The 24,831-nt window shown below is 43.5% G+C and overlaps 1 protein-coding gene across 10 annotated transcripts in view; it reads right to left on the bottom strand.

The window, feature by feature from the left end:
* Positions 1–24,831, bottom strand: part of tmem94 (transmembrane protein 94) — a 224,964-nt gene that overhangs the window by 83,850 nt on the left and 116,283 nt on the right. For all 10 annotated transcript variants that reach the window (XR_009793510.1, XR_009793509.1, XM_061809568.1 and 7 more), the window contains 6 exons: positions 24,610–24,783; positions 21,646–21,864; positions 21,151–21,463; positions 20,857–21,030; positions 20,468–20,570; positions 15,152–15,360 (listed from right to left, as the gene is read on the bottom strand). Coding sequence is in view for 8 of the 10 variants with exons in the window: in XM_061809568.1 (XP_061665552.1) it covers positions 15,152–15,360; positions 20,468–20,570; positions 20,857–21,030; positions 21,151–21,463; positions 21,646–21,864; positions 24,610–24,783 (1,192 nt within the window). In the remaining 2 variants the exon portion in view is untranslated. The remainder of the gene's footprint in view (positions 1–15,151; positions 15,361–20,467; positions 20,571–20,856; positions 21,031–21,150; positions 21,464–21,645; positions 21,865–24,609; positions 24,784–24,831) is intronic.

Below are 24,831 nucleotides of genomic sequence, written 5' to 3'. Positions count from 1 at the left end.
AACCTCACAGTTTAGTGTCACCCTCATGTGATAAAAAAAATAAATAACTCTTTAAGTAGTCATATGAATTCCCGAGAATTTTAGTTCAACATTTGAAATCACTCTGCATCATTTAATTAAAAGCAGGATTGTTAACTGTATGGCATACATCCACTGTGGTATGACTGATTGTCGTGCTTAGTACCTTTTTATTTTTATTTATTTATTTATTTTTTCCAATATTGTTTGGTCAATCTGCAGCTTCCACCTCATCATAAATTATTGCCCCCACTCCCCACCCCCACCGCACAGTATAACTTTGTATTCCATACAATTTAAATAAATAAAACCTTATTGCTTTGCATCAATGTTAAGCTTAAAATACATTAAAGTGAACACTGTTTATGTATATAAAGTATATCACAGATCTCAAGCTTATCTATTCTATATACAAAGGTAAAACTAAGATATTTAGCTTGCTACTAAGTAGTTTTATTTTAAGTATGAGTATTTATGCTACAGGTGGAGCAGCTGTAATGCGCTGGCCTCACAGTTCTGAGGACCGTGGTTCAGATCCTGGCGTCGCCCTGTGTGGAGTCTGCATGTTCTCTCCGTGCCTGCGTGGCTTTTCTCTGGGCGTTATAGTTTCCTCACACATCCCAAAAAACATGCATTATAGTAATTGGACAGGTGTGATTATGAGTGCGATTGTTGCGTGTCTCAATGTTTCCTGCGATTGGCTGGAAACCAATTCAGCGTGTACCCTGCCTCCTGCCCAATGGCAGCTGGGATAGGCTCCAGCACTCCCGTGACCCTTGTGAGGATAAGTGATGAGGAAAATGGATGGATGGATATTGCTACATAGCATTAGCGGTTCAGCCACCAGACAACCGAAGCAGCAATTATTCAATTAATCTATAATGATTTTAAATATTGACCGTGAGTAGTGTTATTTCCAATTTCAGTCTGCATAAATTAGTTTGCAAAGGTCTTGAGAGAGCCATTTTCTTACATATGAAATGTGTCTTGACTTACACCTTGGCAATGAGACCTTTTTGTAGGCCATCATTTAAGACTGAACCAACTAATATTCATTTGCACTGACAAGGGGCTGCATTGCTGTTTGATTATTGGTGGATTTTAGGTGTTGTATTGGGTTTCCATGCTGTTTTGCACCTCCTTTTCTTTGTGTTCAATACCTTTTGCCTGCGTCATTTCACATTATCATACACAACTTCTTTTCTGGTCTTATTCTACTTTCTTTGTATGTATGGATTACTTGGGTTGTTCCAAACGTGTAAAAAAAAAAATCTCAGGTCAATACCACCCTTAGTAGTATATTTTGTGAAGAAAATGGTCATTTTAAATATTTCTTTCAGATGTCTTTCTTTCTCTAAACCCTCGTTTATCTACCTTTTCTTAAAAGACATCGACGGACGGCCGATGAATGTACTGCTTGATCGATGGCTCGATATCTCGGATGGTTTTGCGCAACGCTCTGGGGCACGTGTCTTGCCTTGTCATCTCGTGATTAGGATGTCCGGCGAGGTAGCACTGAAGCGCGTATTCTTTCTTGAGCATCACATTGTGCTCGCATACCGGAAGGAGTTTCAAATATGTTTCGCGTTTCGACTCGGCGTGTAGGTGATAGATGGAAGCCATTTTGTGGCAGCCTGTGGTGGCTAGAAGGGCAGTGTTATGAGCTGCTTGGAGGGAGTCCCAGGGAGTTGGCTTCAGGTTGGGAGTCCACACAGGCGCTGCGTAGTTCAGGATCAGTCTTCCGATGGCCTTATGCAACGTCAGGATGGTCTCCTTAGTCTGGCCCCACGGCAAAGCGTATTGAGTTTGGAGCGCGTGATTTTTGTGTGTTCATGTAAAAGTGAACGAGGGATTGAATGTGACGCCAAGGATTTTTGGATTACGGATGGTAGGAATCCGATTGCCTCCGATTTGGATGTTCAGTCTCATTGACTGTTCGACGTTGTCAGCGACTCGCTCAGGGCGGGGAGGATTAGAAGCTCAAGCGTCTTGGCCAGCGGAGACAACGGACTGATTGGTTGATAGAACTTGCCGTCACCGATAGGTGTCCCTGGTTTGGGAAGCGGCATGACAGGCCTGTTTTCATATGGTTGAAATGTCCAGGGTGGCCAATGAAATTTTGGAGATGTCGGTGAGGTATTGGATAGCCTTCGGTCCAAGGTGGTTCATTATCACCGGGCATATGCCATCAGGCCCCAGTGTCTTGGAGTTTTTGGACGCTTTGATGGCCTGCTCGGATTTGCGGCATTGTGAAGCGAGGATGGTTTTTGTACGGCATTCCATGGAGGGAGTGCAACTAAGATCGAATGGAACAGATGGAAGGTGGATGTTCAACAAATTGTCGATTGAAACGTTGACATGCATCCCGTCGTTTTTTGATTGGACCCAGATAAATTCGATGGCAGCGTTGTCTGGTCGTTTGGTTGGATTGCTCAAGGCTCTGATGGTAGGCCGGAGCTTTTTAGGCCTCTGGAGGCTGGATTTTTCGATTTGTTCAATCCACTGATTTTGCCGGTGCTTGGACACCAGACGGTTAATCTGGCATTTGATGTTGGGAAGTTGAGCATCGGATAGGTCCGCTTGCCGGATAGTGTCATGTTCATCGGCAAGAAAGGCTGTTGAGGCAGGGTAGTTTAGGCGGAGCTTTGGTCTACGGCTGGAAGGAAGGTATCGTTTGGCCGCTCGATTCACCATGGTACGGAAATGTTTTTCACCGGAAAAACATTGGTAGGGGCATCTTCCAGGTTGGCTTCGATGAAAGCCATAAAATCATCCCATTTCGCCTTTTTTAAAGTTGAGGTAGTTACGTTTTTCCGACACGACGAATTCCTCTGATCTTTCCAGTGTGATCATTATAGGGTGATGATCAGACGCTAGCAAAGTCTTGACTGACCATAAACAGTTGGCTAAGAGGTCGGAGCTAGCGAGACTAATGTCAAGGGAGCTAACGGAGTGTGCCGTGAGTTGAGTGGCGGAGTCGTTGAGAATTCCAAAGGTTGATGAGTCGATTTTGTCAGTAAGGTCGTTTCCACGACGGTCACTGGGGAGGTGGGGGTCGCACGCCGGGGAGTGACCGTTCAGGTCGCCAAGGACCAGGTTGTGGTCGACGGCGAGTAGGTGGCCGATTGATGCGGAGTAGCCAGCCGGACAGGAAGATGCCGAAGGGACGTAATAGTTGAAAATGGCTACTTTGAACAACCCGGACGGCCAGACATTGTTGATCGATAACGGGCACGTTTGTGGCAGGTGGCTGGACGACACGATAGTTCACACTACGATGGATGATGAACGCCAGGCCCCCTCCAGCATCCTGGTTGTGGTTGTTTCGTGAAATGCTATAGTCGCTGAACTTGTGTAGATTTTACCGCTGAGTTCGCTTGGTTTCTTGGACAGCGACAAAGAGGATCTCGTTCCGTGACATATAGTCTCTATTTCCGTGCCTTGGACGCTAGTTCGTTGCAGTTTAACTGCAGGATGCGGAACGCGGATGGAACTTGTCGAGGCTTAGTTTGGCAGTTTGCGTCTGGTTGTGGACGCGTGGCGCAACATGGTGCTACGTAGCAGTCAGTCCAGTCCCGACTTGAGCTTAATTTCGAGCATCGAGTGAGGTGGCACCAACTGTTCTACTTGGTCTAGCAAACAGACGTCATGTTTCGATGGATCGGTTTTGACCAGACGCAGCAGAGGGAGGACAGGCCCAGGGTTAACCTCAATGGCGGCTCCTATTAGCAGGATGCGGAACAGCTTGGCCAGCGTGGGCCATTCCAGAGGCCAAAAAAATGGTTGCCCATTTGTACTTGAGGGTTCGAGACGTTGGGTGACTCCAGGGGTGGATTGGCGTGGTGTAGGCACATAGATCCATCACGAATGAGCACCATAAACCAATACATCAAGTCTCCTGGAGACACCGCACCTCCAAGCACTATCACCAACTTGATCGTGTTCTCAGACGTGCCGGGCTCCCATGAGTTGAGCTCACGCGTGTGGTGTTATAGTTTCGAGAGAATAACAACTACATTACCCGGCATGCTCAGTAGCTGGATATATAGTATATAGAAGATACGGAAGTCGCCTGGTTAACGGCACATGGTTGACAACTTGTGAGTAAAGATTGAATCCTTGAAATACGTCTGGTCTATTTGTTATACAAGATAGCAAGACAACACAACACGCAGCTACCAAAGCGCTGACTGCAATACAGACCACTTGTTAGTGTGCAGCAAGGTTGAACTACAGACCAGAAGAACCTGTCACTCAAAGAGAGCTGACTGACCACACATCAACACCAGGAACATGCAAAACCCATCAAAGGCAGCAGAGTTTGCCACAGCTCAAGAAAAGTGTCTACCAGGCTGGCAGAGCAACAAAGCCCAGGAAAGATGGGAATACTTGACATTGTGTACACCTCAGCAATGTTGCCGTTTGGAAAGCAAACCAAAAACTCAACACACTGGTTTAAAACTTAAACTGTGGATATAAGACCTGCAGTTGAAGCTAAGAAGGCTGGGACTGCCTTCTGTCTGAAACTGTCATGGTGCTGCCGGTCCAGCCTTGGTTGTGCGGGTCCCTGCGCGGCCGCGCTGACCAGGAGGCACACACTTGCGCCTCACACTGGCTGATTGGCCCCGGTGTATATAGGACCCTGGGGACGACTGGTCCTTCGCCATATCGTTGCAACCCATGCCCCGTTCCTGCACTCCCGTATCTCTGATCGTGAACCCGTGTGTACCGACCTCCGCCTGTTCTCAGACCGACCCCGTAAGCCTGACTCGATCTCCCGTATACCGACTCCTGTCTGCCCGTGGACCTGCTCTCTACGCCCGATGTCCTGACTACCGCTGCTGCACCTGCCTGTCTGCCAGATCCCCGACCTTGGAGCAAAAAACGTTTTTCCCGAATTACCTGTGTCTCCCGAGTCCTGCATTTGGGTTCTCCCTCCGTATCGATGGGTTGTGACAGAAACTGTCTATAAATTTAGCCACAGCAAACAGAACCTGCTGACCCAAAGGGAAGCCCGCAGAAAAGTCTTGCAGGTTGGCCGGGGGTGTGCCAATGTCAATTGCCTCCAGCTCTGCTAGAATGTCCAGACTCCAGCTGACACTGCCAACATCAAAGAGATGTATGACAGTGTCAAGCAGCCATTTTTACCAATACAAATGAAAACAGCATCTCTAAAATCCTTTTCCAGTAACATCCTCAAATACTGACCAATACAAATGGAACATTGGGTTGATAATTATTCCCACCTCTCCACTAGGGAGGCCATTGTTTCAGAAGATGCCCTCAATGCTGTTGATCGTCTGCCTATGCTAGAGGAGTTGGACAGCGAACCAATCCTCGAAGAACTGCAAGACAACATGGACTCCCCCAGGGAAAGACTATCCTAGCCAAGGTCCTGATGTGCTCCAAAATGCCCTGGCTGAAGCGCTGCACCATCTCCTCTGCCTGTGCTTGGAGGGTGGGGGAAGTACCACAAGACATGAGGGATGCCAACATCATCACCTAAGACAAAAACAAAGATGACATGTATGATGGTAACAACTTCCGTGGCAGCTCCCTCTTGACCATTGTTGGGAAGCTGTTTGTTACAGTTGCTCTGAAGAGTCTCGAGGTACTTGCAGAGAAAATCTACCCCGAATCTCAGTATGGTTTGCGTCCCAACAGATTCATCATCGATGTGGTCTTCTCCCTAAGACAGCTGCAGGAGAAATGCAAAGAGCAAACACTGGCACTCTTTGTACCTTCATAAACCTGATGAAGGCCTTACAGACAGCAGGGATGGTATCTTCAAGATCCTGCCAAAAATATGGTCCCTACTTGGGCTGCTATTAATCAAATTCTTCCACAATTACATGAATGAATGACTAATGACCTTTGGATAAGCCACTGAGGGCATCTATATTTGAACTAGATCAGACAGCAAACTCTATAACCTCTCGGCTCAAGGCCAAATCCAAGGTCCAGCAGAAATGTCTCCGTGATCATCTTTTTATGGACGACGCAGCAATCACGACCCACACAGCGGAAGAGCTTCAATTGCTCATGGACTGCCTCATCTAAACACACGAGGCTTTTGGGTTGACAATCAGCCGTAAGAAAATGCAAGTCATGGAGCAGGATATAGGCTCTCCACCCGAAATTAGACTCTCTAACAAAGCAATGTTGTTCACGACTTTGAATATCTAGGTCCTACCATCTCTGACTCGCTCTCTAGACCCAGGGATAGAGAGATGCATCTGCAAAGCTGTTACTACAATGGCTAGACTCAACAAGTGAGCTTGGAGAAACACCAAGTTGACAGAGCACACTCAAGTCCAAGCCTGTGTCGTGAGCACTCTCCTCTATGGAAGTGAGGCAGACAATGACAACCAAACAGGAGCACAAGCTTAGCGCCTTCCACATGTCCTGTCTCCAAAGACATCCTGCGCATCACCTGCCAAGACAAGGTAACAAACACCAGTGTACTGGATGGAGCCATGGTTCACAGCATATACAATCTGCCTAAGCAGAAGCGCATGGAGGACAGAGGAATTCTAAAGGACCTCAATAGCGAGCTGGCACAAGAACCCGCCCCTCAGCCAGACCCAAACTCTGCTTCAAGGATGTCTACAAGAGAGACCTGAAACCCCTTGAAATTAATTTAGACACCTGGGAGGCCACTGCCACTGACCTTTTAGACTTAGGAAGGTCACACACAATCGAAATTCAGAACACTAACCAAGCATAATGTGTTGATGAACATTGTCACATTTGAACCCTCTTTCGAAATACATTAATGAGATATTGGAAATTAAGTCTCAAAATGGGGCCTTACGGGGGTGACCTTTCACATGTAGGAAGGTCATACATCTTTGAAATTTGGAACCCTCACTGCGCGTAACATGTGGATGCACAGCATCAAATTTCAGTCCCTTGCTCAATGCGTTCATGAGCTATTGGAAATTACCCATCAAAATTGGGCCCAGTTGAGATGACCTTTTATACTTGGGAAGGTCACAGGCATTTGAAATCCAAACCCCTGGCCACGCATGATATGTCGATGCACAGTCTCAGATTACAACTCTCTAACTGAATGTGTTCATGCGATTTTGGGAATTAAGTGTAAAAATAGGGGCTAGTGGCAAGTTAGCGGCGATCTTTTGGAAGGTCTCAGACATTCAAAGCTTGCCACACTCCGCATCCCTGTTGTTTCAATGGAAAGTCTCCAATTTCAACCCTCAAACTCAATGTCTTTGTGAGGTATGAGAAGTTAAGCATGAAAATGTGGCCTGGTGCTTATTGGGGGTACCTTTCAAACTCAGGAAGGTTGCATGACTTTGAAAAATGCCACACTTGCTGTGCATGGTGTGTGGATGTGAAGTCTCAAATTCCAGCCATCTTGCTCAATCCGTTCATGAGCAACTGGGAATTACATGTCAAAATACGGCATAGTGTCAGTGACCTTTCATACTCGGCAAGGTCACACGCGTTCGCAATTCGGAACATTAATCGTGCATGATGTGTCGATGCACAATCTCCCTTTTCAGGCCTCTCGCTCAATGCATTCATAAGATATTGAGAATTACGCTTAAAAAGCAGGCCTAGTGACCCTTGACCTTCATACTTAGGCAGGTCACACGCATTCGCAATTCGGAACACTTATCTCGCATGATATGTTGATGCACAATCTCAATTTTCAGCCCTCTCACTTAATACGTTCATGAAATATGGAGAATTACGCTGAGAAAACAGGCCAAGTGACATTGACCTTCATACTTAGGCAGGTCACACACCTTCGCAATTCGCAACATTAATTGTGGATGATGTGTCGATGCACAATCTCTATTTTCAGCCCTCTTGCTCAATGCGTTCATGGGGTATTGAGAATTACGCTTAAAAAAAGGCCTTAGTGCCGGTGACCTTTCATAGTGGTGACCTTTCACACTTGACAAGGTCACACGCGTTTGCCATTCGGAACACTCATTGCGCATGATATGTCGATGCACAATCTCAATTTTCTGGCCTCTCACTCGATGCGTTCATGAGATATTGAGAATTACGCTTAAAAAAACAGACCTAGTGACATTGACGTTCATACTTGGGAAGGTCACACGCGTTCGCAATTCGGACCACTCATGTCGCATGATATGTTGATGCACAATCTGTATTTTCAGGCCTCTCAATTAATACATTCATGAAATATTGAGAATTACCCTGAGAAAACAGGCCAAGTGACATTGACCTTCATACTTAGGCAGGTCACACGCGTTCGCAATTCGGAACATTAATTGTGGATGATCTGTCGATGCACAATCTCTATTTTCAGGTCTCTTGCTCAATGCGTTCATGAGGTATTGAGAATTATGCTTAAAAAGCAGGCCTTAGTGCCGGTGACCTTTCATAGTGGTGACCTTTCACACGCGTTTGCCATTCGGAACACTCATTGCGCATGATATGTCGATGCACAATCTCAATTTTCTGGCCTCTCACTCGATGCGTTCATGAGATATTGAGAATTACGCTTAAAAAAACAGACCTAGTGACATTGACCTTCATACTTGGGAAGGTCACACGCGTTCGCAATTCGGAACACTCATGTCGTATGATATGTTGATGCACAATCTGAATTTTCAGGCCTCTCACTTAATACATTCATGAAATATTGAGAATTACCCTGAGAAAACAGGCCTTGACCTTCATACTTAGGCAGGTCACACGCGTCCGCAATTTGGAACATTAATCGTGCATGATGTGTCGATGCACAATCTCCATTTTCAGGCCTCTCCCTCAATGCATTCATAAGATATTGAGAATTATGCTTAAAAAGCAGGCCTCGTGACGTTGACCTTCATACTTAGGCAGGTCGCAATTCGGAACATTAATTGTGGATGATCTGTCGATGCACAATTTCTATTTTCAAGTCTCTTGCTCAATGCGTTCATGAGGTATTGAGAATTACGCTGAAAAAAAAAGGTCTTAGTGCCGGTGACCTTTCATAGTGGTGACCTTTCACACTTGACAAGGTCACATGCATTTGCCATTCGGAACACTCATTGCGCATGATATGTAGATGTACAATCTCAATTTTCTGGCCTCTATCTCAATAAGTTCATGAGATATTGAGAATTATGCTTAAAAAATAGGCCTAGTGATGTTGACCTTCATACCTGGCAAGGTCATGCATTTGCAATTCGGAACACTCATAGTGCTTGATTTGTCGATTCACAATCTCAATTTTATGGCCTCTATCTCAATACGTTCATGAGATATTGAGAATTATGCCTAAAAAAACAGGCCTAGAGACGTTGACCTTCATACTTAGGCAGGTCACACGCTTTCGCAATTCGGAACATTAATTGTTGATGATGTGTCGATGCACAATCTCCATTTTCAGACCTCTATCTCAATACATTCATGAGCTCTTGATAATTCCGCTAAAAAAAAGGCCTTAGTGCCGGTGACCTTTCATGGCGGTGACCTTTCAGACTTGGCAAAGTCACACGCGTTTGCAATCCGGAACACTCAATGCGCATGATGTGTCGATACACAATCTCAATTTTCTGGCCTCTAGCTTCATGCGTACATAAGATATTGAGAATTACACTTAAAAAATGGGTACAGATAGCTACCCAAAACAAAAATATTACAATATGTCACAAATACAGTGTAAAAAATAAAAGTGCAAATGAGAAAAGTGGAGAAGTGTCAACACCTTTGTCCTCTCTCATCAGAGGTCCTGTTACAAGCAAGTTCATACAGAAGTATTACTGAACCACCTTTTTTTTTTCTTATACTTTAAAAGCTTGATCATAGTGCATCTCCATTTTATTCCAGGCTAACTCAAAGGTGTCTTACTTTTAATAGGAGCTACAGCATCCATGACATTTTACATTTCCTTGTTTGTGATACAGCTGTGGTCTGCATAAATTTAGCGCTGGGCCTCTTATTTTACTATGTTTAACTTAGACACACATGATGGCTGAGTATTTGAGAGAATCTGAAATTTAAATTAAAGAACACAAAGAATTATATCATAATCATTTTAATTTAAAAGAACACAAACGCAAAAAACACAAATAGCTAAGTCTTTAATGTCAACAGATGAATTGGGAACATTCTTAGAGATTACTAGGTCCAATATGTGACTTTGAAAGAGGGTTGTGGTTTTTCCATCTATCTATATTGTATTTAATGACTCACATTTGCAACATTATTATACAGTATATAGTAAGATTATATTAAGTAATAAATCAGTAATATGACTCATTTATAAGATAAGTTATATTACTTGACAAATGCTTTATTTACAGCTTTTGTTCAGTTGAAATGTGCTGTCTGCCTCATTTCATCGTTGTACAGCATCAATTCTATGGGGCTTTGAGGTCACATGACTGAAACAGCCAATCAGAAAATTCCCTTGCCTTGACCCATCAGAAAATTGGATTGCAAGTGCCACAGGGGACATGTGTGTACTCATAGGTTCTGAGGTTTCTAGCTCCCTGAGGACATTCTTTGAAACTTTTACAGAACATTATTCGGACTAATGGAGCTAATTTAAGCATTATCTTTGTGAGGACCATCCAAAATGTCCTCACAAAGCGGAATGTCCTCACAAAAAAGGTGTTTTGCCAAGGGTTGGTCCACACAAGGATAGCAATACAAGTGCGCGCGCGCGCACACACACACACACACACACACACACACACACACACACACACCACACACACACACACACACACACACACACACACACACTTCTTTTCCTTTCGGCTTGTCCCGTTAGGGGTCGCCACAGCGTGTCATCTTTTGCCATCTTAGCCTATCTCCTGCATCTTCCTCTCTAACCCCAACTGCCCTCATGTCTTCCCTCACCACATCCATAAAACTTCTCTTTGGTCTTCCTCTCGCTCTTTTGCCTGGAAGCTCCATCCTCAGCATCCTTCTACCAATATACTCACACTCTCGCCTCTGAACATGTCCAAACCATCGAAGTCTGCTCACTCGAATCTTGTCTCCAAAACATCCAACTTTGGCTGTCCCTCTAATGAGCTCATTTCTGATCCTATCCAACCTGGTCACTCCGAGCGAGAACCTCAACATCTTCATTTCTGCCACCTCCAGTTCTGCTTCCTGTTGTTTCTTCAGTGCCACCGTCTCTAATCCGTACATCATGGCCGGCCTCACCACTGTTTTGTAAACTTTGCCCTTCATCCTAGCAGAGACTCTTCTGTCACATAACACACCAGACACCTTTTGCCAGCTGTTCCAACTTGCTTGGACCCGCTTCTTCACTTCCTTACCACACTCACCATTGCTCTGGATTGTTGACCCTAAATATTTCAAGTCGTCCACCCTCGCTATCTCTTCTCCCTGTAGCCTCACTCTTCCCCCTCCACTTTTCTCATTAACGCACATATATTCTGTTTTACTTTGGCTAATCTTCATTCCTCTCCTTTCTAGTGCATGCCTCCATCTTTCTAATTGTTCCTCTGCATGCTCCCTGCTTTCACTGCATATCACAATATCTGCGAACATCATGGTCCAAGGGGATTCCAGTCTAACCTCATCTGTCAGCGTATCCATTACCACTGCAAACAGGAAGGGGCTCAGAGCTGATCCCTGATGCAGTCCCACCCCCACCTTAAATTCCTCTGTCACACCTAAGGCACACCTCACCATTGTTCTGCTGCCATCATACATGTCCTGTACTATTTTAACATACTTCCACAGTTCCTCTCTTGGTACTCTGTCATAGGCTTTCTCTAGATCCACAAAGACACAATATAGCTCCTTCTGACCTTCTCTGTACTTTTCCACGAGCATCCTTAAGGCAAATAATGCATCTGTGGTACTCTTTCTAGGCATGAAACCATACTGTTGCTCGCAGATACTTACTTCTGTCCTGAGTCTAGCCCCCACTACTCTTTCACATAACTTCATTGTGTGGCTCATCAACTTTATTTCTCTATAGTTCCCACAGCTCTGAACATCCCCTTTGTTCTTAAAAATGGGAACTAGAACACTTTTCCTCCATTCTTCAGGCATCTTTTCGCCCGCTAGTATTCTGTTGAATAAGTTGGTCAAAAACTCCACAGCCATGTCTCCAAATTGCTTCCATACCTCTACCGGTATGTCATCAGGACCAACTGCCTTTCCATTTTTCATCCTTTGTAGTGCCTTTCTGACTTCCCCCTTAGTAATCATTTCCACTTCCTGGTCCTTCACTCTTGCCTCTTCAACTCTTCCTTCTCTCTCATTTTCTTCATTCATAAACTTCTCAAAGTATTCTTTCCATCTATTTAGCACACTACTGGCACCAGTCAACATTTCCATCTCTATCCTTAATCACCCTTACCTGCTGCAGATCCTTCCCATCTCTATCCCTCTGTCTGGCCAACTTGTAGATCCCTTTTCTCCTTCTTTCATGTCCAACCCGGTGTACATGTCATTTTTCTCTTGTTTAGCTTTTGCCACCTCTGCCTTTCCCCTACGTCACATCTCAATGTACTCCTTTCGCCTCTCCTCAGTCCTCTCAGTATCCCACTTCTTCTTCGCTAATCTCTTTCCTTGTATATGCACACGCACACACACACACACACAACACACACACACACACACACACACACACACACACACCACACACACACACACACACACAAAAGCATATTATATATATTCCTCTTTCGGATGCTCCACACATTCTCATTGAATTAAGGGCAAGTAATGATGGTGGCCACAAATTTTTCTTCCTTTGGAGTGAACCCCTTTCTAATGACAGCTAATCGTTTTCGGCCTTGCTACACATTGTGCATTCTTCAGCAATTGGTGATGGATTTTTACAGCAAACATGCAAACCTGAATATAAAGGTGCATGCTTTCAATATATCACCATGATGTGCTGTGACATGTCGAGCAGCACTGAGCTGTACTGGACAAGATCTAGCATGGTTTGAGGAAGAAGATGAGCCAAACAACATCAGAGATACTGTAAGATCCAGAAATAGTTACTGTTCCCACAGATATGAGATAATGCAGAGGAGATAAAAAGTCAATACGTCCCTGTCAAAATTTTAGGCTTTGTTGGTAAAATGAGACCAAGATAAATTATTTAAAAAAAAGTTTTCTCGCATTGATATGAGCGATGACCTATAAAATTCAATTCATCAGGGCCCAGACCTGAAGGTGGGGGTCGAGCTCCCCACCGAGCCCCGGAGCGAGCACGCCATCCGAATATTCAACAATATTTACAGCCACAGGTTCAAATCTTTATGGAAGTATTCCTTTGTCTTCCTGATCAACCATTTCCCATTTCTTCATCAGATGAGGATAAATCCGAAAAAATCAGCGCTGGGCATAGTGGTGTAATGTAATGTAATTGAGCGTTTGGTACGGCACGTAAGATGTTACATCTGCGCCCATAGGTCATGTGACTAGGGAAAATGGCGGCGCACCTGAAAATTCGTAATTGTCAATAAAAATCTTCTCAAAACAATGAAATGAGAGAGGATTTAACATCACATTATCAAGATAGAGTACATATAACATGACCCATTGGATACATTGTTAATGTGGCGTATATTTCAGCGGCACGGTGGAGTGACTGGTTAAAGTGTTGGCCTCACAGTTCTGAGGTTTAAATCCTGGACACCCCTGTGGGGAGTTTGCATGTTCTCTCTGTGGCTGCATGGGTTTTCATCGGGCACTTCAGTTTCCTCCCGCATCCCAAAAACATGCATTAATTGTGGATTCGACATTGCCCTTTGTTGTTTTTGTGAGTGTAAATCCTGGTTTCTTTGTGCCCTGCAATTGGCTAGCAAACAGTACAGGGTGTACCCTGCCTTCTGCCCAAAGATAGCTGGGATAGGGTTCAGAAATCCAGCGATATACAGTGAAGAAAATAAGTATTTGAATATCTGCTATATTGTGAGTTCTCCCACTGAGAAATCATGGAGGAGTCTGAAATTTTCATCGTTGGTGCATGTCTACTGTGAGAGGGAGAGAATCGAAACAGAAAAATCCAGAAATCACAATGTATGATTTGTTAACGATTTATTTGTGTGATACAGTTGCAAATGAGTATTTGAACACCTGAGAAAACCTATGTTAATATTTGATACAGTAGCCTTTGTTTGCAATTACAGAGGTCAAACGCTTGCTGTAGATGTTCACCAGGTTTGCACACACTGCAGGAGGGATTTTGGCCCACTCCTCCACACAGATCTTCTCTAGATCAGATAGGTTTCAGGGCTGTCGGTGAGAAGCATGGAGTTTGAGATTCCTCCAAAGATTTTCCTATTGGGTTTAGGTCTGGAGACTGGCTCGGCCATGCCAGAACCTTGATATGCTTCTTATGGAGCTACTCCTTGGTTTCCCTGGCTGTGTGCTTCGGGTCATTGTCATGTTGAAAGACCCAGCCACGACCCATCTTCAATGGTCTGACTGAGGGAAAGAGGTTGTTGCCCAAAATCCCACAATACATGACAGCGGTCATCCTCTTCTTAGTACAGTGCAGTCATCCTGTCCCATGTGTAGAAAAACACCCCCAAAGAATGATGCTACCACACCAATGCTTTGCAGTAGGGATGGTGTTCTTGGGATGGAACTCATCATTCGTCTTCCTCCAAATACGGTTAATGGCCGTGTGGAGTTTTACAATTTTGTCTCTGGTGTCTTTCGACAGCTCTTTGGTCTTGGCCATGTTACAAGTTTTAGTCTCTGATTGTATGGGGTGGACAGGTGTTTTTATGCAGTTAACGACCGGTGCATCTGATTCAGTAAAATCCATGGAGTGGAGGTGGACTTTTAAAGGCGGACTAACAGGTCTTTGAGGGTCAGAATTCTAGCTGATAGACAGGTGTTCAAATACTTATTTACAGCTGTATCATACAAATAAATTAAAAAAAAAAAAAAAACATACATTGTAATTTCTGGATTTTTCTTTTTAGATTCTCTCTCTCACAGTGGACATGCACCTACGATGAAAATTTCAGACCCCTCTATGATTTCTAAGTGAGAGAACTTCCAATGTAGCAGGGTGTTCAATACTTATTTTCTTCACTGTATATATTATAAATATATACATTGTTGTTCCTCTTCTAACTCATCATTTTGAAGGATACAGGGGAAAACTGGTTTTGGGGTGTGAATGACATACCATCTGAGCTCCAACTGTTCCTGCAGGAAGGGTGCTTGTTCAGGGTGGCTAAAGATAGCTCCAGTCCCGAGAATTGACATTTGCCAGATGCCAACTCCAGACACTTTCCATTTAACTGACTGGACAACCGATCTTGCATGGGTTTATAGGCAAAGGCTGAGCAGTAACCCGACAGACAGGCACGTTGGTAGAAGTCCAGAATCTTTTTTCTATAAACAAAAGATAGGAGATGGTTAGATTTACATCAGGATTTAATGTCCTACGAGAGTTTACCCATCCAGTCGTTTATCCAAAGGTAGGGTTGTAGGGACAGTAGCTTTAATCAAGAAAGCCAGAGGTCCCTCTCCCCAGCCACTTCAACCTGCTCTTCCAGAGCTATCTTGAAGCATTCCCAAGCCAGCCGGGAGGCACACACTCTCCAGCTTGCTCTGCGTCAACCCTTTGGCTTCCGTTTGGTGGGAGGTGCCTGGTACACCTCACCCGGGAGGTGTCCAGGGTCACCTCATCTGGCCCCTGTTAACATGGAGGAGAACTGGCTCTACTCTGAGCCCCTCCGGGGTAACCGAACTTGTCACCCTATACCTAAGGGAGAATCCAGAGAGCTCAGACACTCTATTGAGGAAACTCATTTAGGGCCCCTTGTATCCAGAATTTTGTTCTGACGGTCACAACCAACAGGTTGTGAGAATGGATGAGGGTAGGAAAATACATCCAACCTTAAATTGAGTTTCCCCAATTTCGAGTTAGCTTTTTCTTCACCACAACACACAGATACAAAGTCGAAATCACTGCCGATCGCCTGTCAATCTCCATTTTTTCCTCACTCGGGGATAAGATCCCAACACACTTTGAACCCCTCCACTTTGGCAGGATCTCTTCCCTGACCTGGAAAGGGCAGGGTGTCAGATTTGATTGTGCTGATTTTCATCCCAAACGCTTCACACGCAGCTGAAAACTGCTCAAGTGAGAGTTGGAGATCACAGCTTGATGACGCCAACAGGCCGCCTGGTATGGAAAAAAGCAGAGACTGATGCTATCAAACTGGATCCCCTCATTGCCACGGCTGCACCTCAAGATTCTGTCTATAAAAGTTATGAAAACAATCAGTGACAAGGGTTAGCTAACCTAACTCTGACACTGGTCGTATGATGATAGAACAGACCGTATCAGGGGCTTCGGTGCCCTATACACCCGAATCACCACCCAGAGGACTCCGGGAGGGACACGGTCGAATGCCTTCTCCAATTCCAAGTCGACTGATTGGGCGAACGTGGACGCATATATTCCAAAGCCAGTAAAATAACCCACCGCTCCTCCTGAATCAAAGATTCGACTTCCTGACGGACCCTCCTGGCATTTATTATTTAATATTTTATTCAATGAAATGCAAGCTCCAAAGTAAAATCTGTTGCATGATCGTGCAACTGTCAGAATCACAATCAGTTTTATTGGTCATTTTACAAGACAACAAATTTTTCTCTAGTATTTGGAGCCATTCCAGTATGACAGTGACTATGACAAAATATACATTTGGGACATAAAAATTACAAGTAAGAAGAATGTACCCTTACTATCGTGTTGCTGATGTAATGCCAACTGATTAAAATGATGCAAAAGCTCCAGCATAGGACATCAGAAATTGTTCAGCTTTTGCATGTGAATATTCTCATTCATCCTGATCAGTGATCACAACTGGACAAACAGAACAGTCCACTTGCCATTGAATCAATGCCATTTGAATTGTTCAACTTCTCCTGCATCTTCCTCTGTAAAACCAACTGCCCTCATGTCTTCCCTCACAAAATGCATCAAACTTCTCTTTGGTCTTGCTCTCGCTCTTTTTACTGGCCGCTTCCTCCTCACCACGCTTCTCCCAATATATTCACTTTCTCGCCTCTGGAGCTGTCCAAACCATTGAAATCTGCTATTTTGAATGTTGTCTCAAAAAAATCCAACTTTGGCTGTCCATCTAGAAGCGCTAATTTCTAATACTATCCAACCTGCTCTCTCCTAGAGAGAACCTCAACATCCTCATTTCTGTCACCATCTCGTCAGTGCCACAGTCTCTAATCCGTACATCAAGGCTGGGCTCACCACAGTTTTTCAAACTTTGCCCTTCATCCAAGCAGAGACTCTTGTCACATAACAATCCAGACACCTTCCGCCAGCTGTTCCAACCTGCTTGAAGCCGTTTCTTCACTTCCTTACCACACTCACCATTGCTCTGGATTGTTGAACCTAAATATTTGAAGTTGGCCACCCTCGCTAGCTCTACTCCCTGGAGCCTCACTCTTCTCCCGCCACCCTTCTCATTCACGTATATATATTCTGTTGTACTTCAGCTAATCTTCATTCCTCTCCTTTCAAGCGCATGCCTCCAACTTTTCTATTTGTTCCTCCACCTGCTCCCGGCTTTCCCTGCAGATCACAATGTCATCTGTGAACATCATGGGCCAGGGGGATTCCAGTCTTACCTCATGTCAGCTACTCCATTACCACAGCAAACAGGAAGGGGCTGAGCTGATCCCTGATGCAGTCCCATCTGCATCTTAAATTCTTCTGTCACACTTATGGCACACCTCACCACTGTTCTGATGCCCTCATACATGTCCTGTACTATTCTAACATATTTCTCAGCCACACCAGACTAACACATGCACTACCACAGTTCCTCTCTTGGTACTCTGTCGTAGGCTTTCTCTAGATCCACAAAGACACAATGTAGCTCCTTCTGACCTTCTCTTTTCCACTCGCATCCTCAAGGCAAATAATGCATCTGTGGTACTCTTTCTAGGCATGAAACCATACTGTTGCTCGCAGATACTTACTTCTGTCCTGAGTCTTGCCTCCACTACTTTTTCCCATAACTTCATTGTGTGGCTCATTAACTTTATTCCTCTATAGTTCCCATAGCTCTGCACATCGCGTTTGTTCTTAAAAATGGGAACTAGCACACGTTCTCTCAATTTTTCAGGCATTTTCTTGACCGCTAGTATTCTGTTGAATAAGTTGGTCAAAAACTCCAAAGCCACCTCTCTAAATTGCTTCCATACCTCCAAAGGTATGTCATCAAGACCAACTGCCTTTCCATTTTTCATCTTCTTTAGTTCCTTTCTAACTTCCCCCTTCCTTATCATTGCCACTTTCTGGTCCTTCACACCTGCCTCTTCTACTCTCTTTTCTCTCATTTTCTTCATTCATCAACTTCTCAAAGTATTCCATCTAATTAGCACACTACTAGCACCAATCAACACATTTACATCTCAATCCTTAATCACCCTTACCTGTTGCACATCCCTCCCATCTCTATCCCTCTGTCTAGCCAACCTGTAGGGAACCTTTTCTTCTTCTTTTGTGTCCAACCTGGTGTACATATCATATGCCGCTTGTTTAGCCTTTGCCACTTCTACCTTTGTCCTACCTCGGATGTCAATGTATTCCTTTTGCCTCTCCTCAGTCCTCTCAGTGTGCCACTTCTTCACTAACCTCTTTGGGGTTCCGCCACCACGTCTCCTTCTCCTCTTTCTTATCAAAAGACACACCAAGTACTCTCCTGCCTGTCTCTCCTCATTTCCATCGAGAACCTGTCTCACCCCTTTCCGAAAGGGTGCAAGATATTCTTCCTTTCTCTGCTTCCATCACATGGTTCTCTGCTCTACCTTTGTCTTCTTAATGTTCCTAACCACCACCTTAGTCGTCCTTTACACCACCATCCTATACTGTCAACTTCCACTCTCCCCTACCAGTACCTTAGTCAGTAACCTCCTTTTGGTTACATCGTCTGCAGAAAATGTAATCCACCTGCGTATGTCTACCTGCGCTCTTGTAGGTCACTCTATGTTCCTGCCTCTTCTGGAAAAAGGTTTTCACTACTGCCATTTTCATCCTTTTTGCAAAATCCACTACAATCTGTTACTCATAATTCTTTTCCTGGATACTGCACTTACCCATCACCCCTGTTTCCTTCACCAACATGTCAATTACAATCTATACCAATCACAACTCTATCTGTGTCTGGGATGCTCAGAACTACTTCATCTAGTTCTCATTCAACTTCTCGGTCACATGCTACCTGTGGGGCATAGCTGCTAATCACATGATGCATGACACCCTCAATTTCAAGTTTCAGCCTCATCACTTGATCTAATACTTTTCACCTCCAGGTCATTCTGAGCCAGCTCTTCCTTTAAAATGACCCCTACTTCTTTTTCTTCAACTCCATTGTAAACTAATTTTAACCCTGCCCCTAAACTTCTAGCCCTAGTACCTATCCACCTGCTTTCTTGGATGCACAACATATCAACCTTTCTCCTTATCTTCATGACAACCAACTCCTAACCTTTTCTTATCATCCTAACATTCAAAGTCCCTACACTCAGTTGTAGGCTCTGTGCATTCCTCTCCTTTTCTGCTGATGAATCCACTTTCCTCCTCCACTTTGTCTTTGACCGACACTAACTGAATTTCCACTGATCCCTTGCAGGTTACCGGTACCGGGGGCGGGAATTGTTAACCCGGGCCAAAACTGATCCGGGATGGGATTCTTAAGATGATGATCATATTTGTTTGGCAAAGTTTTCAACCAGATGCCCTTCCTGACCCAACCCGCTGCATTTATCCGGGCTTGGGACAGCCCTAAAAATTGCTCTGGCTTGTGCCACCATAAGGCCGCATTGTTTAATTACTACTAAAACATACGTAATCTATTTATTTAAATTATTTAAACCGTACAATCTGATCCTCACACACCAGCATTCGTGGCGAGTACCTAGCAAAATGAGTGCTCAGTAGCCTCGCGACAGCCTACTTTGAGGCAGTCTCATTAGCAAAAATGAATCTGCACACTTAGTATTGATGCCAACAGCCTGACACAGTTCCAGTTCCTTACAATGTATTTATACAAACTAGGTATAAGCAAATGTCAGGGAACGTGCTAGCTAGTAGCTACATAAGCTGTGATGTCACTTCTTTTTAATCAAAGAAGGGGGCATGTTACGTCACATTTTGATGACAATTGCACATGAAATGACGTGAAATGGCAGCTTACTATGTGGTGGCTTCAAAGATATTTTTAGGATAAATATCTAGTAGATTTAAGGAACCTTCATCTGACAAAGAATACATGGACAACACAAGACTTTTTGACCTCCTGACTTTAGTTTTAAAACCTCTTTTCAAACAATGGTGGTTATTTTTACCATTTGTTAACCACATTCATGATCCTTGGACGAGTAACTCCAACACAAAGAACGAAAAGTAGTTTCTTTCCGAGTGTTTTCTTTGTTTATTTCCACAGACAAAAATAAACGTGTATACCTATCAGAGGCTAAAAGGGGATAAATATCAGCACCATCCCAGAAGTCAGTGCAGGCCTCCAAAATAATATCAGCTGAGCCATGTGACAGCATCTGGACACTCTCTGAAAATGAAGAAATCAGAGTGAAAAATGTGTAGTTTTGCAAATATATATTTCATGAAACTGATTCAAAAATTCTCATTTCTGGTTAAATCCCCTATGGGGTGGCACTTGATGACCAGCCTTTATGGTGGTTGATGGGAACTATAAATTTGAACTATAGGGATAACATCCTGCTGCTACTTTGTGTCTCTTTCCCCACTATGTATGATCCAATCGCTGCATATCTTCATTTGATTCTATGATAGCTGCCACACACACACAAAAAAAAGGTTGCCTTGGAATATACCTGAGGAAGAGTCTCGTACAAACAGGGAGATCAGATGAGAGAGAGGGGGCTGGCGTTTTGTGAAATAATGCAACCGGCGTGTATGTACGTCTTTTGCGATTTCTCCAGTCGGCAGCTGGTAAAGAGCCAAGTGGCTCTCCTGTTTAAACATTTCTCTTGCACCAGGAGTGAACCCTGAGATCAAGGAAACAGTGGATGGTAAATAGTTGTCAGACGAAAATATGACTAGCACATCTGTTTAAGATGAATGGATTTTCAAAGCAGAATCTAAAGAGAAAATTAAACACCGTTTACCTATGAGCCTGGAGAGCTCACCAAGCCCCCAAGGAACATAAACGGGCTGCACACTGCCATGGCACTCTTGCAGTGCCAAGTTAGACAAATGATCAGCAAAGCGGCAAAGCTGCTGAGTAACATTGTTGTTGCAGAGGTTCAGCATTATGTTGAGGCCCAGTGGCTTCAGCGAAGGCAAGTGACACTGCCATGAGAGGTCATCAAACTGAATACTTGCTGGATTTTGCTGGTCTTGTGACAGACTCAACATTTCCAGGTGATAGTCGCAGATATAATCCTCTGCCTCAGTTTCTTGGTAACACATTGGAAATTCCTGGAGAAGATGGGATAGAAGACACATACACAGTATCACAAGGTAGTATAAAGCAGGATGTTCAATTTACTGGCGTTTGATTGCCAAAATAATGGTAATTTCTAGCCAACCAAATTTAAGTAACACTCCCTGACATCAAGTTAACTATTTTAGATAACCGGAATTTTGCTTTCAAATTTCACCTGGGCTTGGTCCTCGCCTCCCTCTGTATTTGGACTGAAGATTACACTGGATCCAGCGTTGTATTTGGGGTGAGTATTTACATGTTGGCAGGATCGCCAGTGCATGAGTGTCTCTGTTGAACAAGTCGTATCGTGCAATGTCTCATTGGGTTCAGGTTTTTCTCCAAGTTGGGTGATTGGTCCCTCTGGTAGACAGACAAGAGTTTCCACCTCCTCTATCTGTTCAGAAGTTTAACACAAGAAAAAAATAAACCTTTATAACAGTTATCTATTACCCAAGTAATACACTCTTAATCTATCTTTTTTGCCATTTATCCTCTTGCAGAACAATTCATTACCGTTTATTCAAACATTTTTTTCCACTCTTACAATTAATTAATTAAATTCTTGATCAGCAAACCTACTATTTTCTCCCTCCATTTTTGGGAACCACACACAGACATCTTGCTGGTCCAATCAGAATTGGTATGAGTAATATATACTGTAGACCAGTGGTCCCCAACCACCGGGCCACGGACCAATACTGGTCCGTAGATCAATTGGTACCAAGCCGCCGAAGAAATAATTAATTCTGTTGTATTCATTATCTGAGTCTGAACAATTTTTTTTATTTTGAAAAATGACTGGATTCTCTTGGTTACATCTCAGTCACTTGGGTGCCAAAATTTACCCGCACAAGCAAGCAAAATGAGTAAAAAGCAGACGTCTTTGGAAACGTTCTTTTCAAAGGGGAAAAGGTCCAGTGAAGAGACATAAGAGCCTACAACTTCCAAGAAAATGAAAGTTATTAACCACATCAAAGCACACGCCATGAAATGGTATGTAAATGCTTCAATGCACATTTTATTAATATTATACAGCTTTTATGCTGAATTCACATCTGAAATCCGTTATAAAGTGAAGCTTTATTTTTCGATTATCGTCAAAAAATGATCGCACGTTACGAGATTCAGCGGAAAAAGACGTCAGAAGTTGAGATGAAGATCATGACACCCTTCGACTTGAATGACGATGGATTTCCCGGTAATTCGAGAAATTAACATGATTCTGAAGGGTCCCACGAAGACAGTGAAGATTACGGGTTTATAAAGCTGTTAAAGGTTATCAGTTTGAGTCAGTTAGACATTACACCTGTTCGAATGCAGACATAGCTGGCAATGAAGGTGCCTACCCGGCAGTCAGACGCAGGGAGGAGGAGGACATGCCTTGTGTTGGAAACAAAGACTGGTAAGGATTTGTGAAGTTGTTGATTTGTTTATTTAGCCATTAACTGATAAAAAGTAATGGCTTCGATATATTGAATATAAATATTAAGTTTTCGGTCTTGCTTTAAAATTATGCAAACACCGTGTATCTAATAAATAGGTACTCGACAACTATTTTGCGTGTACAAGGCTTTATTATTGCACCAAAACACAGAAGCTGATAACATAGTCCAGTCTAAGTTGGTATATTTTCACAAATATGGATTTTCTTGAATGAAATCTGTTTGAAATGTCACGTTATTTTGAGAGCATAAGCTGGTTATAACTTGCTTCAACATGAATATAATTTCTATAATATAAACTGATGCAATAAACAGCACCCAGACCTGTCCAAATCCCATTTTAGTCCAAATTTTCCCAAAATGTCAAAAACAAAACTTGATACTGAAAGCTGTAAACCGGTATCTTATACCTGTCTTTGGTAATAAAAGAGTTTGAGTGCTACTACTCATCCAAAAAGGACCCATGAACCGCCAAGCAATGGATCCACGATTCTTGACAATTTCTCTACAAGAAAAGCATTTCTGTGCAACACAAAGATCAAATGCTAGAGATAACCACCGACAGTGGCTTTAAAAGTATTTGAGACAACAACTCAGCCGATGTTCTGGATTAAAGTCGTGGCAGAATAACTGGAGATCGCCACCAAAGCACTGAAAACCCAGTTGCCATTTCCGACATCCTATATGTGTGAAGTGGGGTTTTCTGCAGTGACAGCAATCAAAACAAAACAACATAATATACTTGACATAAGCAACACACTTCGGGTGTCATTGTCTCCCATTACCTGCAGATGGGACCATATCGTTCCAGAGAAACAAGCTCTGGTGTTAGTGTTATGGTGAGTTAAAATTTTCATGCACTTTAAATGAATTTTTGTGGCACATCTATATTTTTTTGAAGGCACGTTTAAACGTTACTGTAGTGACCCCTCAGAGAGCGTTCGGGCTGTGGTCGCCAACAATGAGATGAGGCAGAGGGGAGAGGAGATTGTTCAAACTGACAAATTTATTTCAGCTGTTGAAAAATAATATTCATGGAGTGTTGAATAATAAAAAATGAACTGTTGTGTAGGTATATTTAGATAAATTTACATTACATTATTTATTATATTCGATATTAATTACAAACAATATATGTAACTCCCCCACTCCCGGTCTACGGGAAAATTGTCAAGGATTGACCGGTCCGCAGTGAAAAAGAGGTTGGGGACCACTGCTGTCGACAATCGTATAATTCGTCACTTTAAACTGCTCCCTTTGCACAATTGTCATTGCACAGGTCTATCACAGTGAACCGCAAATGGGTAAGAGCACTCTGTATAAACTTAATGTGGCGCGTTGACACACTCTCCCTGCTCTAAGTAATAGAAGACTGCATCTCTGCACAACTGTGACTCTTATAAGGAATAGTTTCCTGTCAACTGAATGTAAATTGTTTTCCTTCTTGTTAGTTTTTTCTTCTTGTATCAGGATGGCACAGACTGCTGGAGACAAATTCCTTGTGTGTCATTTCATACTTGGTCATAAAAAATCTGATTATTCGGGCCCAAGCATGGAGGTGATGTGTATATATAAGCCCCCTCGGTATTAAAAATTCCACAAAAAACAGTACAAGTCATGATGCACAAACCCAGCCCAAACCTCCTTGCTGTGTGAGGTAGTAGTGAAAACCACTTGGTCATTCCGAAAATACAAACCTCATCCCTTTCTTCATCAGTCTCAACTTTGCAGTAGGAGTTGACTGACAGGCCATCTATTAGATCCTCCTGGCTGTTATGAGGTGGTTCAACTCTTCCACTGAAGAAAAGCACTGTCTCAGGGCTTGGATTAGGCCATGACAGGATACCCTGTTTGTCCACACAACACAATACCTATGCGCACACACACGCACACACACAAAATGCGAACCCTCAGTATTT

Source organism: Syngnathoides biaculeatus, chromosome 22 (genome assembly GCF_019802595.1).
Source record: "Syngnathoides biaculeatus isolate LvHL_M chromosome 22, ASM1980259v1, whole genome shotgun sequence".
Taxonomy (NCBI): domain Eukaryota; kingdom Metazoa; phylum Chordata; class Actinopteri; order Syngnathiformes; family Syngnathidae; genus Syngnathoides; species Syngnathoides biaculeatus.
The sequence above is the reverse complement of the archived record's forward strand: the minus strand, read 5'-3'. Positions and strand labels throughout refer to the sequence as shown.